Source organism: Balaenoptera musculus, chromosome 12 (genome assembly GCF_009873245.2).
Source record: "Balaenoptera musculus isolate JJ_BM4_2016_0621 chromosome 12, mBalMus1.pri.v3, whole genome shotgun sequence".
NCBI lineage: Eukaryota > Metazoa > Chordata > Mammalia > Artiodactyla > Balaenopteridae > Balaenoptera > Balaenoptera musculus.
In genome coordinates this window covers 53,444,391-53,458,323 of record NC_045796.1, presented here as the reverse complement: position 1 = coordinate 53,458,323, position 13,933 = coordinate 53,444,391, and the positions used below count along the sequence as shown (strand labels likewise).

The window sequence follows — 13,933 nt, the reverse complement described above, 5'->3', positions numbered from 1 at the left end:
TCAAGAAAGAAGCTAGGTATGAGGATTTAAATTGTCCAGAGTAGAGGACATAATTGAAGTTACATGGTCAGATGACATCTGAGTGTAAATATAGAACAAGGCCTAAAACTTTCCAACATTTAGGGGTCAGCAGTAGGAAGCAGAGCCAGCAAAAGAGACTTGAAGGAGTGGCCAGTAAGGCAAGAGGAAAACCAGGATGGCTTGGTGTCCTGAAATACAAGTGAAAAAGAAGTGCTTCAAGGAGGGAGTGATGTCTTGTGTTGAATGCTGAGTGCTGCTGGACTGGGCCATGACTGCTGGATTTAGGAATGTGGAGGTTACTGGTGATCTTGATGTGCTGTTTCTTGGAACAATGGAGACAAAAAGCATGAATGTTAAATGAATGTGTTAAAGAGAGTACCAGTCAACCAGACACTCAGCTTTCAAGGGCTCTTCTATACCTTCAGCATTTATCAAGACAGTTTTTCATTTGAAAGACAGTTCTTTTCCTAAGTGAAGCTTTGATGTTATGTGTAAAGTTAACAAAATGTTCTCTATTTGCTACAGAGGAGTAAATGCTGTAACAGTCTGCATAGAGAAGTAGTAGAGTATAGTGGACCAGAGCATGGGCTTTGGAAACCAGATCAGGCCTTGGTTGAATCCCAGCTCTGCTACTTTCTAGCTATGTGATTTTAAGCAGGAACTTCAGTAATTTATCTGTAAAATGGAAATAATGTCAGCCTCTTAGTGTGGATATGAAGATTAAATGAAATATAAAACATCTAGGGGACTTCCCTTGTGGTGCAGTGGTTGAGAATCCGCCTGCTAATGCAGGAGACACGGGTTCAATCCCTGGTCCGGGAAGATCGCACATGCCGCGGAGCAACTAAGTCCGTGCTCCACAACTACTGAGCCTGTGTGCTGCAACTACTAAAGCCCATGCACCTAGAGCCCGTGCTCCACAACGAGAGAAGCCCGCGCACTGCAACGAACAGTAGCCCCCGCTCGCTACAACTAGAGAAAGCCCATGTGCAGCAACGAAGACCCAACATAGCCAAAAATAAATAAATTAAATAAATAAATAAATTAATTAAAACCTATCCGTGGGGGGGGGGAAAACATCTAGGATAATGCCTAGAATCAAGTGCCATTATTAACACTAATTTTGTTACAGTGACAAAATTATTAGATTATATGTATTTACAGTTTTCTCTTCCCCTGTTTTCTAAGAAGAATGGTTCCTGAGGAAGATTTCTTAATTTTTCTAAGAAGGTATATTACTTTTCTGCTGCTGTGTAACAAATTAGTATAAACTTTTCAGCTTAAAATAACACAGTCTTAAAACACACACACAATCTTATCATCTCACGGTTTTGTGGGTCAGGAGTCCAGGAATGGAGTAGCTGGGTTCTCTACTCAGAGTCTCACAAGGCTGAAATCAAGGTGTCAGCCAGAGCCGCAGTCTCTTTGGATGCATTGGGATCCTCTTTCCACCTCACTAGTTGGCAGAATACATTTCTTTGTGGTTGTAGGACGGAGGTCCCTGTATTCTTTCTTTCTTTTTTTTTTTTAATATTTTTTTATTTTTTTATTTTTATTTTTGGCTGTGTTGGGCCTTTGTTGCTGCACGTGGGCTTTTCCCTAGTTGCGGTGAGCAGGGGCTACTCTTTGTTGCAGCACGAGGGCTTCTCATCGTGGTGGCTTCTCTTGTTGCAGAGCATGGGCTCTAGGCACATGGGCTTCAGTAGTTGTGGCTCACGGGCTTGGTTGCTCCATGGCATATGGGATCTTCCCGGACCAGGGATCAAACCCATGTCCCCTGCATTGGCAGGCGGATTCTTAACCACTGCACCACCAGGGAAGTCCCTGTTCCCCGTTTTCTTGCTGACCATGTGGGTAGTAGAGTAAATGAGCTCAGGGGACAAGAGATGTGGGATAATTAGAACTGAGGTTTGGGAGATGATACAGATGTTGGTAATGATATAGTCTGGGCTAATGACCATGTGAGCTGGTAACTGGGGTGAGGTGAAGGAAGAGTTTGTGTGAAGTGAGGTCAGGAACTGAGAGGCCAGGTGTCCATGTACCTGACTTGAAGTTTGAAGTCAACAAAAAGAGCAACAGGAGCCATAGAAAAGAAGATTAGGGACTTCCCTGGTGGCGCAGTAGTTAAGAATCCGCCTGCTAATGCAGGGGACACAGGTTCGAGCCCTGGTCTGGGAAGATCCTACATGCCACGGAGCAGCTAAGCCCGTGTGCCACAACTACTGAGCCTGCGCTCTAGAGCCCGTGAGCCACAACTACTGATCCTGCATGCCACAACTACTGAAGCCCGCACGCCTAGAGCCCGTGCTCCGCAACAAGAGAAGCCACCGCAATGAGAAGCCCGCACACCGCAACGAAGAGTAGCCCCTGCTCGCTGCAACTAGAGAAAGCCCGCACACAGCAACTAAGACCCAACACAGCCATAAATAAATAAATAAATAAATAAATAATTGATTAAAAAAAAAAGAAGATTACAGCAAACCAGCTGCTAAAAACTTCAGTGAATGAAAAGGAGTATCAGGGAGACTGTAGATTAACACACAGGGAGAGTAATATAATCTCCTCCAAGGCCTGTGCTTCATATGAGCTGGGGGTTTTGAGAAAAGAGGGAAGAGAAAACTTTTCTAGTTGATTTCATCTTATATTCAGATATGATACCTTTAGTTTTGCTCCAGGAGAGCTGTACTATTTATATGTCATAATCCTTAAGGTCTAATCCATTCTAGCTAATTAGCATCTTTGTTTTCATTTCTCTTCTCCAATACCCTTATTGAGTTTCTCAAATCTAAATTTCCTAAAAATGGTCCTAACAAAGATTACCATTTAAAATGAGTACTCCCAAGGACTTCCCTGGTGGTCCATGGTAAAGAATCCGCCTTCCAATGCAGGGGATGCAGGTTCCATCCCTGGTCGGGGAACTAAGATCCCACATGCCACGGGGCAACTAAGCCCACGTGCCACAACTACTGAGCTCGCGTGCCCCAACAAGAGAGTCTGCCTGCCACAAACTACAGAGCCCACGTGCTCTGGACCCCGTGCATGTCACAACTAGAGAGAAGCCCACGCACCACAACTAGAGAGAAACATGCGCACCACAACGAAGAGCCCACGCTGCAACGAAAGATCCTGCACGCCTCAACAAAGACCCAGCGTGCTGCAACTAAGATCCAACACAGCAAAAAAAAAATAAAGAAAATAAATCAATAAAATTTTTAAAAAATAAATAAATAAAAAATAAAATGAGAACTCCCAGAACAGTATGGCGCTTCCTTAAAAAACTAAAAGTAGAGCTACCATATGATCTGCAGTCCCACTCCTGGGCATACATCTGGAGAAAACTATAATTCGAAAATATACACGCCCCCCCCCCAATGTTCATTGCAGCACTATTTACAATAGCCAAGACATGGAAGCAACCTAAATGTCCGTCAACAGATGAGAGGATAAAGAACGTGGTACATATATACAATGGAATATTACTCAGCCATAAAAAATGAAATAATGCCATTTGCAGCAACATGGATGGACGTAGATATTATCATACTAAGTGAAGTAAGCCAGACGGAGAAAGGCAAATATATGATATTGCTTATATGTAGAAACTAAAAAAAAAGAAAATTATACAAATGAACTTATATACAAAACAGAAATAGACCCACAGACAAAGAAAACAAATTTATGGTTACCAAAGGGGAAGGGCGTGGGGGAGATGGGTAAATTAGGAGCTTGAGATTAACATATACACACTACTATATATAAAATAGGTAACCACAAGACCTACTTTATAGCACAGGGAACTATACTTAATACTATGTCATAACCTCTAAGGGAAAAGAATCTGGAAAAAATAGATATATTTGTATGTATCACTGAATCACTGTGCTGTACACCTGAAACCAACACAACATTATAAATCAACTATACTTCAATAAATAAAAAGAATGCTCCCAGACAGTCTAATTTCTTGCCCTTGTAACCATAACTGCAGTTCCTTACCTCTTATTCTCATATCACTTGGCAAGTCAGAAGGCAACTTGAGGATAATGGGCATTAGAGGACTTGAAGGGAGGCAAAGAAGAAGAGAAAATGGCAGGCATAATTTTCCTCATTTTTATAATTTCGCTCTGGAGTAGGCCTGTTTATATACCTCTCTGTGTCTCCAGCTTTCTGTTTTTGCTAGTTCTGACGCTTGCACTCAGCCTATTTACATAAGCCCACTCCATGTTTACAATATTACAATACATTGCTGTCTTTTCTTTTTCTCCAGTTTCTCTCTTCTAAAGAGTTTACATCTCATACAAACCATTCAACAGAAGTATCTCTTCTTGTTGCTAGGTTACCTCCTTTAAGTTGAGCCCAGCTGCCCCTCCCCATCCTGAACCCCTCCCCCAGCATCCCCATGGCAGCCCTTTCCTCCTCTTGTGCATCAGCATTAGGGGTCCTCTCAATGGCCGATTCGCACTGCTTTTCTGGCTTAAAACCCTCAGGCCTAAGAATACCACCACTTTGATGATTTATTCAACAGCCTAGAGCAGATCATTTGCAGATTTTCCCCTAAATGCAAATTCCTATTGCTTGATGTATATAGGACACGTGGAAATACAGTCAGCATACAGGACGAGCTAAGCTTCCACTGGTGCAGAGAGAAATGGTGAAGGAGCAGTTACCTGTTAACTTTTACTATTACTACCTGTTAAGTTACCCTTTACTATTTCTGTGACTTTGGACAAATCACTTAACCTCTCTTAGCTTCAGTTTCTTTATCTATAAAATGAGGTTAATAATACCTAACAAGTGGTTGGGTATTTTTTGTTTTTTTAAATAAATTTATTTATTTATTTATTTTGGGCTGCATTGAGTCTTCGTTGCTGCGTGCGGGCTTTCTCTAGTTGCAGCGAGTGGGGGCTACTCTTTGTTGCAGTGTGTTGGCTTCTCATTGCAGTGGCTTCTGTTGTTGCAGAGCACGGGCTCTAGGTGCACAGGCTTGACTAGTTGTGGCATACAGGCTCAGTAGTTGTGGCACATGGGCTTAGTTGCTCCATGGCATGTGGGATCTTCCCAGACCAGGGCTCGAACCCGTGTCCCCTGCATTGGCAGGCGGATTCTTAACCACTGCGCCACCAGGGAAGCCCTAAGTGGTTGTTTTAAGGGCTAAATAAAGTAATAATGAATCTAAAGCAACAACAGTGCCTGGCTCTTGGTAAATACTCAGCAAGTGTTACTTTTCCCCATCCCCCTTGTCTGAGCTATCATCTTACCCAACTCTTTTCAGATGGTCTCTAAAGACTCGGTATCATCTTTGCCTTCTTGTTATTCATTCCTTTTATTCAATTAGTAAGTATTTATTATTACTTCCTACAGGAAGTATTACGAGTCAGCACTTCACCTTAGGCTTTACTTACTGTCAATATACAGGTTCTGGTCACTTGAAGTGCAGTTTATTTTAACGCGTTCTTTACTAGCCTTCCTAATGCATCAAAGACAGGGTTTTAGAAAAGCTTGTTTTTGATTGGCTTTTGAACCCATATTTTACAACCATTTCTCTCAATTTGTAGTGGCTCTTGCTTGAATTCTCCAATAGATAAAAAGGTCTGTTTAATAAAGATCACTTATTTGGGGCCATAAAGTCCTGTAATGCCTTGTCTAGTTCATTCTGGTTTTTGCATTGTGGATGGCCTGTGTTGCAGCTAAGCTTTTCTCTGTACACAATCTACCCTAACCCATGATTCACCCACACTGGGCCTCTACTTCTCCTAGACAGGACGGCTTACCTAAACCAGTGATCTTGTTTGTTCAAGCCTGATGTAGAGTTCCTCAGCTAGGGCTATGACTGTGGTGTCCTCCAACCGATCTTTCAGCTGACCGATGTGTTACCCTTATTCACCATCCTAAGTAAGTGTAGACTTGATAGGTTCTCTTGGTTTTGAATCCAAGCCTCACTTCAAATTTATATACTTAACCACTCTACCTGCCCGCCTCAGTGTAACATCTGAAACTTCTGCAGATTTGGCAAAGGGTTTTTGAATTGTGTATACTCTAGGTTTCTGCGGCACTGAAACAAGGCCAAGTTTCTCCAACTGAGCTCTGTCAAAGATGTCTCTCCCTTATCAAGAAGACCAAGTTTCTAAATGCTTACATTACTGTATCAGAAGAGGTGGCCTTAAAGCAAGCTGAAGAATCAGAGAAAAGATATAAGAAAGGTAAATTACTTTGAATTATACTTAATTGTGACATCCCGAGAGAAAAAGTTTAATTGGTTATAGCAGCCTCCATTTGGCAAGTGGAGTTTTAAACATACAAAATTCCCTTATTTAAAGAACTGGGGAATTCCCTGGTGGTCCAGTGGTTAGGACTGAGCTTCCACTGCTGGGGGCCCAGGTTCAGTCCCTGGTCGGGGAGCTAAGATCCCACAAGCCAGCCGGCATGGCCAAAAAATTTTAAAATATAAATAAATAAATAAATAAATATATACATACGTACATACATAAATTATTTTTTTAAAAAAGAACTGGCCATGAGGTATAATAAAAATGAGGCTAACAGGTATAATGTCCAACTGTAATAATTTCTAACACAAATTTGATTTCTGAAGACGTATCTTTAGCAAAAACTAGTAGTTAATAACTAGTATTAATGTCTGTATTTTGAACTAGATATTGGGTTGGCCAAAAAGTTCATTTGGCTTTTCCCGTAAGATGCTATGAAAAAACCCAAACAAACTTTTTGGCCAACCCAATGTTTCTTCTATCCTTTTGGCTTTTTAATGCAGGTCTCTCACTCGGGGATTTAGATGGAATTCCTGTTGCGGTAAAAGACAACTTTAGCACGGCCGGCATTGAGACAACATGTGCATCAAACATGCTGAAAGGTAAAGTTTAACTGACCGGAGCATTGTTTTATAAAAATAGGTATTTTTCAGTTTAAATTAAAGATAAGATACTAAAGCACCAAGATATTCTCAGACTGATTATATCTGCAAAGGAGATAACTTAGGGTAGAATATTACCTTTTTACTATTTGCTCTTTCAGAATGCAAAATTATTCTTCAGGGGTAGGCCTGCTTAATGGATGAATCCTACTTGGGAAGACTTGATAACTGATCACGAACATGCTAAGTGACCTCTAACACCCACTCGTTGGTAACATAGAAATAAGTATAAAGTGGCTGTCATTCCCCCTCTTTTGCAGATGGTATGAGGATTTATTAGCATCTACTGTCTGGTTATTTTTATCTCCTGACTCCTCCATCTATCACTATACTTAGTAGAGTGAAGCTTAGTTTTATCTTTTAAAGTTTAGTAGGTTAAAAAGGAATCATATTTATCAAGATATTTGGATCCAAGGAGGAAAAAGAAATGGAAAAAGCATATTTAGGGTACTACGCACTAAAACTAACATTCTATGAGGTGTATGCCCCAAGTTCCTGTGATAGGTAGACTTGTTAATTGTCTGGGAATATACACTAGAGAGAGGAAATTTTAATTGACAACGAAGATCTATTCCTGCTGGAAATAGATAAAAATTACCATGGTATTGCACATCTGAGAAGAGAAAGTCAAGTACAATGAGCAAAATAATGATTTGTGATTAGTTTCAAATGAATTGGGTACATCTCATTCAATACTTTGTAGTACTGACTGTTAAAGTCAATAGTTTTAGGATGTAAAGACAGAATATATAGACTTTCTTTGGAAAACATGTAGCAATTAGCAGTAGAAAAAAACTTTCAGAAGAAAGTACAACCTACTACTTAAATTAGGAATAATTAACATGTCAATACGAATTGCTTAATTGCAGTTTAAAATTTTGTTTCTTGTATATGATTTACATGTTCACTGTTTTCTTTCCTATGATAAAAATTACCGAATTTTTAAGAGGACAGGGGCAAGGTAGGGGAGGGGATTAAGAGGTACAAACTACTATGTATAAAATAAATAAGGTACAAGAATATATTATACAGCACAGGGAATTTTATAATAAAATTCCAATATTTTATAATAACTTTAAATGGAATATAATCTATAAAAATTTTGAATTACTATGTTGTACACCTGTAATATAACATTGTAAATCAATTATACCTCAATTTTTTTAAAAAAGAAGAAAATAACTGAATTTTTTTCAGGTTATGTACCACCTTATAATGCTACAGTAGTTCAGAAGTTGTTGGATCAGGGAGCTCTACTAATGGGAAAAACAAACTTAGATGAGTTTGCTATGGGGTAAGTAAAATTGAAATTTTCTCTTCTTGTATTTCTTTCATCTGTGTCTTTAATTTCATTAAGTGTAGGTACCTAAAAGTAGTGAGGTGATTTCTTGAGGACTCTAATGCCAGTTTCTCAGACCCTCCATGAGATTATGTTCTGCTAATAGGTCATATCTCATTTTAGTTTTAATTTGCATTTCCCTGATGACTAACGATGTTAAACACCATGTGTTTATTTTGCTACCCATATATCTTCAGTGAAGTATCTATTCAAATCTTTTGCCCTTTTTTAAAAGTCGGGTTGTCTTCTTACTGAGTTATAATAGTTTTTTCCATATATTCTGGATTCAGGTCCATTATCAGATAGGTGATTTGAAAATATGTTCTCTGAGTCTCTGGCTTGTCTTTGCATTCTGTGAACATGCCTTTCAAAGAGTGAAAGTTTCTAATTTTGATGAAGTCCAGTTCATCATTTTCTTTAATGACTCATGTTTTTGTCTTTTCAAAGAAATCGTTACCTTTCCCAAGGTCATAAAGGTTTTTTTCCTATGTTTTCTCCTAGAGGTTTTATAGTTTCAGTTCTTAAATTTAAACTTGTGATCCAGTTGAGTTAATTTTTTTGTACATGATCTGAAGAAAGCCAGAGTTCATTTTTTTTTTTTTTTTACATATTCTGTCCTGTAGATCTGGGCCTATTTGTATAAGAATTCAAATTAAATTACTTTGATTCCTTTGTCAAAAATCAGTTGAACAGGGGCTTCCCTGGTGGCTCAGTGGTTAAGAATCCGCCTGCCAATGCAGCGGTCCCGGGTTTGAGCCCTGGTCCGGGAAGATCCCACGTGCCCCGGAGCAGCTAAGCCTGTGCGCCACAACTACTGAGCCTGCGCTCTAGAGTGTGCAAGCCACAACTACTGAGCCCACGAGCCACAGCTACTGAAGCCTGCGTGCCTAGAGCCTGTGCTCCCCAGCAAGAGAAGCCACCGGAATGAGAAGCCTGCTCACAGCAACGAAAAGTAGCCCCCGCTCGCCGCAACTAGAGAAAGCCCGCGCGCAACAACAAAGACCCAACGTAGCCAAAAATAAATTAATTAATTAAAAAAGAAAAATCAGTTGAACACATGTATAGGTTCATTTCTGGATTCTGTTGTTGATCTGTATATCCAGTATCACGCTATCTTGATTACTGTAGCTTTATAGTAAGCCTTGAAATTAGGTAATAAGAGTTCTTCAACTTTGTTGTTCCTCTTCAAAATTATTTTACGTATGCTAGATCCTTTGCGTTTCCATATAAGGTTTAGAATTGGCTTACTAATTTCTACAGAGAAGCTTGATAGGATTTTGATTGGGTGGTACTGAATTTATAGATCAAGTTGTAGAAAATTGACATCTTAATATGTGCCTTCTGACCTATGAATTCTGTATATCTTTCCATTTATTTAGAGTTTAATTTTTCTCAGCAATATTTTTATGATTTTCTGTATATAAATCTTGCACATTTGATCTATCTCCAAGTATTTCATGTTTTTTTAATGTTATAGAAAATGGTGTTTTCTTTTCAATTTCTAATTGTTTAACATTGTTCGTATATAGAAATGTAATTGACTTTTTTATTTTTATTTTTAAAAAATTTTTTCTGCTTCCCCATGCGGCATGTGGGATCCTAGTTCCCCGACCAGGGGTGGAACACTTGCCCCTTGCAGTGCAAGTGCGGAGTCCTAACCACTGGACCACTGGGGAATTCGCCTCTTAAAACTTCTGATTAACAGAGGAATTCCTTCAAAAGACTACTCGTTAACTGTTTGGTTGTTTTGTGACACTCTTCAACTGGAAGACCTTAATTTACGAAGGAAATCATCCTAAGCTGAATTAGACGATCAATTGGGATAAAAATTTTCTTTTCTTAGCAGACTAGTTTTTTCCTTCCTTCTACCACAAATGCCGTTACTTCCCATCCTTCACCTCCTCAACTGTCTAATTAAAGAAAGGTACATCTAAGCAGGCTTCCTACCTTTTCTAATTCAAGTTATAGTAGATTATACAGTGTCAGAAGCAAATAATACAATCAGGAGATGAAAATTTTACATAAAATGAATTGTATTAAGATATCTTGCTTCACACTTCTTCATCTCAGATCTGGAAGCACAGATGGCATATTTGGACCGGTTAAAAACCCCTGGAGTTATTCAAAACAATATAGAGAAAAGAGGAAGCAGAAGTCTCATGGTGAGAATGAGGATTCAGATTGGCTGATAACTGGAGGAAGCTCAGGAGGGAGCGCGGCGGCTGTGTCAGCGTTCACGTGCTTTGCGTAAGATGTTTTTTTCTATCTGTACTTTAAAAACCCAACCTAATACAAACAGTCATAAACCATACACAGAATTCAACAATAGAGTCGTTCATACCTTGGTATTTTTATTTCCCTTTACTGAGCTATTTGTGCTCAATGGTGTATCAAAATTATATCTTAAATACACTCAACTTTATGGTACACTTAATGTGTATTCTATACATTTAACTTCAATTTAAGACAGCATTTAAACTCTTCCTCTACAGTATATGGCCCTCTTAAAGACATGATTTTACAGAATAAAGCAGTTAGCTTAAATAGACTTCACTGAATTTCATTTTTAAATAATTTATTTGGGTATCTGCTCACTGATTGTACAGATATTTAGAGACTAACATACCTTGGCTTTAGTCGAGTGCTGCTGAACTAAATTGTTAGCTATGGTTTATCCTTCAGCTAAATCTGACTTAAAAAAAGAAGGAAGGAAAGAAAGAAGGGAGGGAGGGAGGGAGGAAGAAAATGCTCCTAATATGTATCAATAGAATATATTAAATAGTGTTTTTCTAAACCTACAACTAAAAATGTATATCAGTACATAAAGTTTTTTCAAATTTGTAGGGAGGTGGTTTGTTCAACTGTCATACTTTGTATTTGGAAAGAATCCATCAATCATGCTTTGTCTTAAGTCCCATTTGTAAAGCATTTCTTAACCATCTAAAGAAGAGTAAATAAATATTGCTGTTACTATATTTATTTTATTGGTCTCAATTTAACCAAATAGAATGTTTTCTTTAGCAGTACTATATGTATTTTATCTCTCCTTAATTATCCACTGAAAAACTAAGCTCTTTCTGAGGCATTGCAATCAATAAATTATTTATATTTTTTAGAGCTATGGAGATTTAGATTCTACAGGTTTTTAAGTTTCCCTGAAATCTTGTTAACAAGTAAAACCATTTCATTTTATCTCTGTGGAATTTTATAGCACCACATTAATATTAATGAGAGTTCTGACAAGCAAGGATTGCAAGATTAGGGGCTTTTTTCTATCCTCCTCACCCCACTTAGTGTTCATCTTTCTGAATGTGCTTTGAGAAGATGGCATTTTGACACATAATTCCTATGGAAATGTAGGTTTTACTTTTACCCAGCCATCAGGGAATCCTAATAAGAAAATGTGTCCTTTTAGAAATTGTGAAAGCAGCAGTCTGATTTTGTGGCTCAAGTGGACTTGGTAAGAAAGACAATCTAATTTGCATTTTCTGTAGAGCACAAGGGCCATGTGACACATAGAAGCCTTGTTCAGTCCAAAGCTTCACTCTGGGTGTACTCAAGAGAGGCACAGACCCAAAGTAACTCCAGGTTGAATGGGTCCCAAACCGTCAGGTGTTCTGATTTGTTTTCCCCCCTATTGATTTTTTTCTTTTATAATAGTTTTTAAAACAGGAAGATTCTAGGAGTATTGATACTATGCAACCACTAAAAAGAATGATTTAGAGCGCTATGTGGTGACATGGGAAGAAATACAAAATACACTGTTAAGTGGAAAACAAGTTGCAGAACACTATGTATTGTATGACCTTATTTCTGTTAAAAGTAATAATTACACATAACAAGTTGCAGAACACTATGTATAGTATGCCTTATTTCTGTTAAAAATAATAATTACATATGTATATATGTTAGTTGCATGGAAGTGTCTAGATAAATATATATAAAAAGCGATAACAGGATTATTATGGGGGCAGTGATTATAAGAGAAATTGCACTTTATAGATCATATAGTTATAAAATATTTTAATTTTTACAGTAGACATTACACTTTTCTAATCAGAAAAACCTTTTTTCCTGAAATAGTTAAAATTTTTAAATTTGTAATTGTGGTAAAATATACATAACAAAATTTCTCATCTTAACTATTTTTAAGTGTACAATTCTGTAGTGTTAAGTACATCCACATTATCACACAGCCAGTCTCCAGAACTGGTTTCATTTGCAAAACTTACAACTCTGTACCACTTAAACAATAGCCTCCCATTTGCCCTCCCCCCACCTCTCCAGCCCCTGGCCACCACTCTTTTACTTTCTGTCTCTGTGAATTTGACCACTCTAGGTACCTCATATAAGTGAAATTGTGCAGTGTTTGTGCTTTTGTGACTCACTATTTCACTTAGCATAATGTCCTCAAGGTTTCTTTTTTAATAAGAAAAACATGGACTATATAGATAACTAAGCAAAGAAATGAACAGACACTTCATAGTTGGGTAATGCAAATACAAATAGATGTGAAGAATTATTCAAAAATGCACATTAGCAAAGCTTTTGGTTGTCAAATTAACCAAATTTTAAGAGCTGCTAGTATTCAGTGATGATAATGAAACATAAAAAAATCCGATTCACTACAATTGGGAATATAAATTGGTATAACCTTTCTGACAAGTAATTTGACAAAATATATTAAGAACTTATAATGACAGGTAGACCTTTTGTCCCATTAACTCTACTTCTTGGAAGCTAGCCTAAAATTTAATCAGATATATGGGCAAAGATTTATGTTTAAAGGTGTTTATTACAAAGTACTTGATTGATTGATTGATTGCTGCACTGCATGGCTTGGGGGATCCCCAACCAGGGATCAAACCCAGGCCCTCGGCAGTGAAAGCACAAAGTCCTAACTACTGGACCACCAGGGAATTCCCTACAAGTACTTTATTATGCAGTTATTCTAGTTGGCAACAACATAAATGTTTAAATAACTTAAAATACATTTCTAGCCATGATCCTAAATAGGGTAGTAGAATGGCGGTATCTGAATTTCTGGGAGGGGTGTGTTTAGTTTGTAAAAGTGTATTATAAAATTGCCATTAAAAGAAGGTATAAGATTTGTATGTGTATAAATTGTACCAGTGTTTTCTTAGGTCAGTCTCCCAAGGCAATAGAAATAAAAACAAAAATAAACAAATGGGACCTAATCAAACTTACAAGCTTTTGCACAGCAAAGGAAACCATAAAACAAAAAGGCAACCTATGGAATAGGAGAAAGTATTTGCAAACAGTGCAACCAACAGGGGCTTCATATCCAAAATATACAAACAGCTCATACAGCTCTATATCAAAAAAACAAACAACCCAATCAAAAAATGGGCAGGAGACCTAAACAGACATTTCTCTAAAGAAGACATACAGATGGCCAATAGGCACATGAAAAGATACTCGACATCACTAATTATTAGAGAAACGCAAATCAAAACTACAATGAGGTACCACACCACCTCACACTGGTCAGAATGGCCATCATTAAAAAGTCTACAAATAACAAATGCTGGAGAGGGTGTGGAGAAAAGGGAACCCTCCTACACTTTTGGGAGGAATGTAAGTTGGTGCAGCCACTGTGGAAAACAGTATGGAAGTTTCTCAGA

The 13,933-nt window shown here is 38.0% G+C and overlaps 2 protein-coding genes across 3 annotated transcripts in view; one reads left to right on the top strand and one right to left on the bottom strand.

Annotated features, from left to right (window-relative positions):
• RTN4IP1 (reticulon 4 interacting protein 1) overlaps window positions 1-13,933 on the bottom strand; it is a 105,476-nt gene that overhangs the window by 49,950 nt on the left and 41,593 nt on the right. The gene's annotated exons all lie outside the window — the stretch shown is intronic.
• The window catches only part of QRSL1 (glutaminyl-tRNA amidotransferase subunit QRSL1), a 29,247-nt gene that overhangs the window by 3,706 nt on the left and 11,608 nt on the right, over window positions 1-13,933 (top strand). For both annotated transcript variants that reach the window (XM_036871422.1, XM_036871423.1), the window contains exons 2-5: window positions 6,062-6,221; window positions 6,791-6,889; window positions 8,147-8,243; window positions 10,359-10,535. In XM_036871422.1, the coding sequence (XP_036727317.1) occupies window positions 6,062-6,221; window positions 6,791-6,889; window positions 8,147-8,243; window positions 10,359-10,535 (533 nt within the window). The remainder of the gene's footprint in view (window positions 1-6,061; window positions 6,222-6,790; window positions 6,890-8,146; window positions 8,244-10,358; window positions 10,536-13,933) is intronic.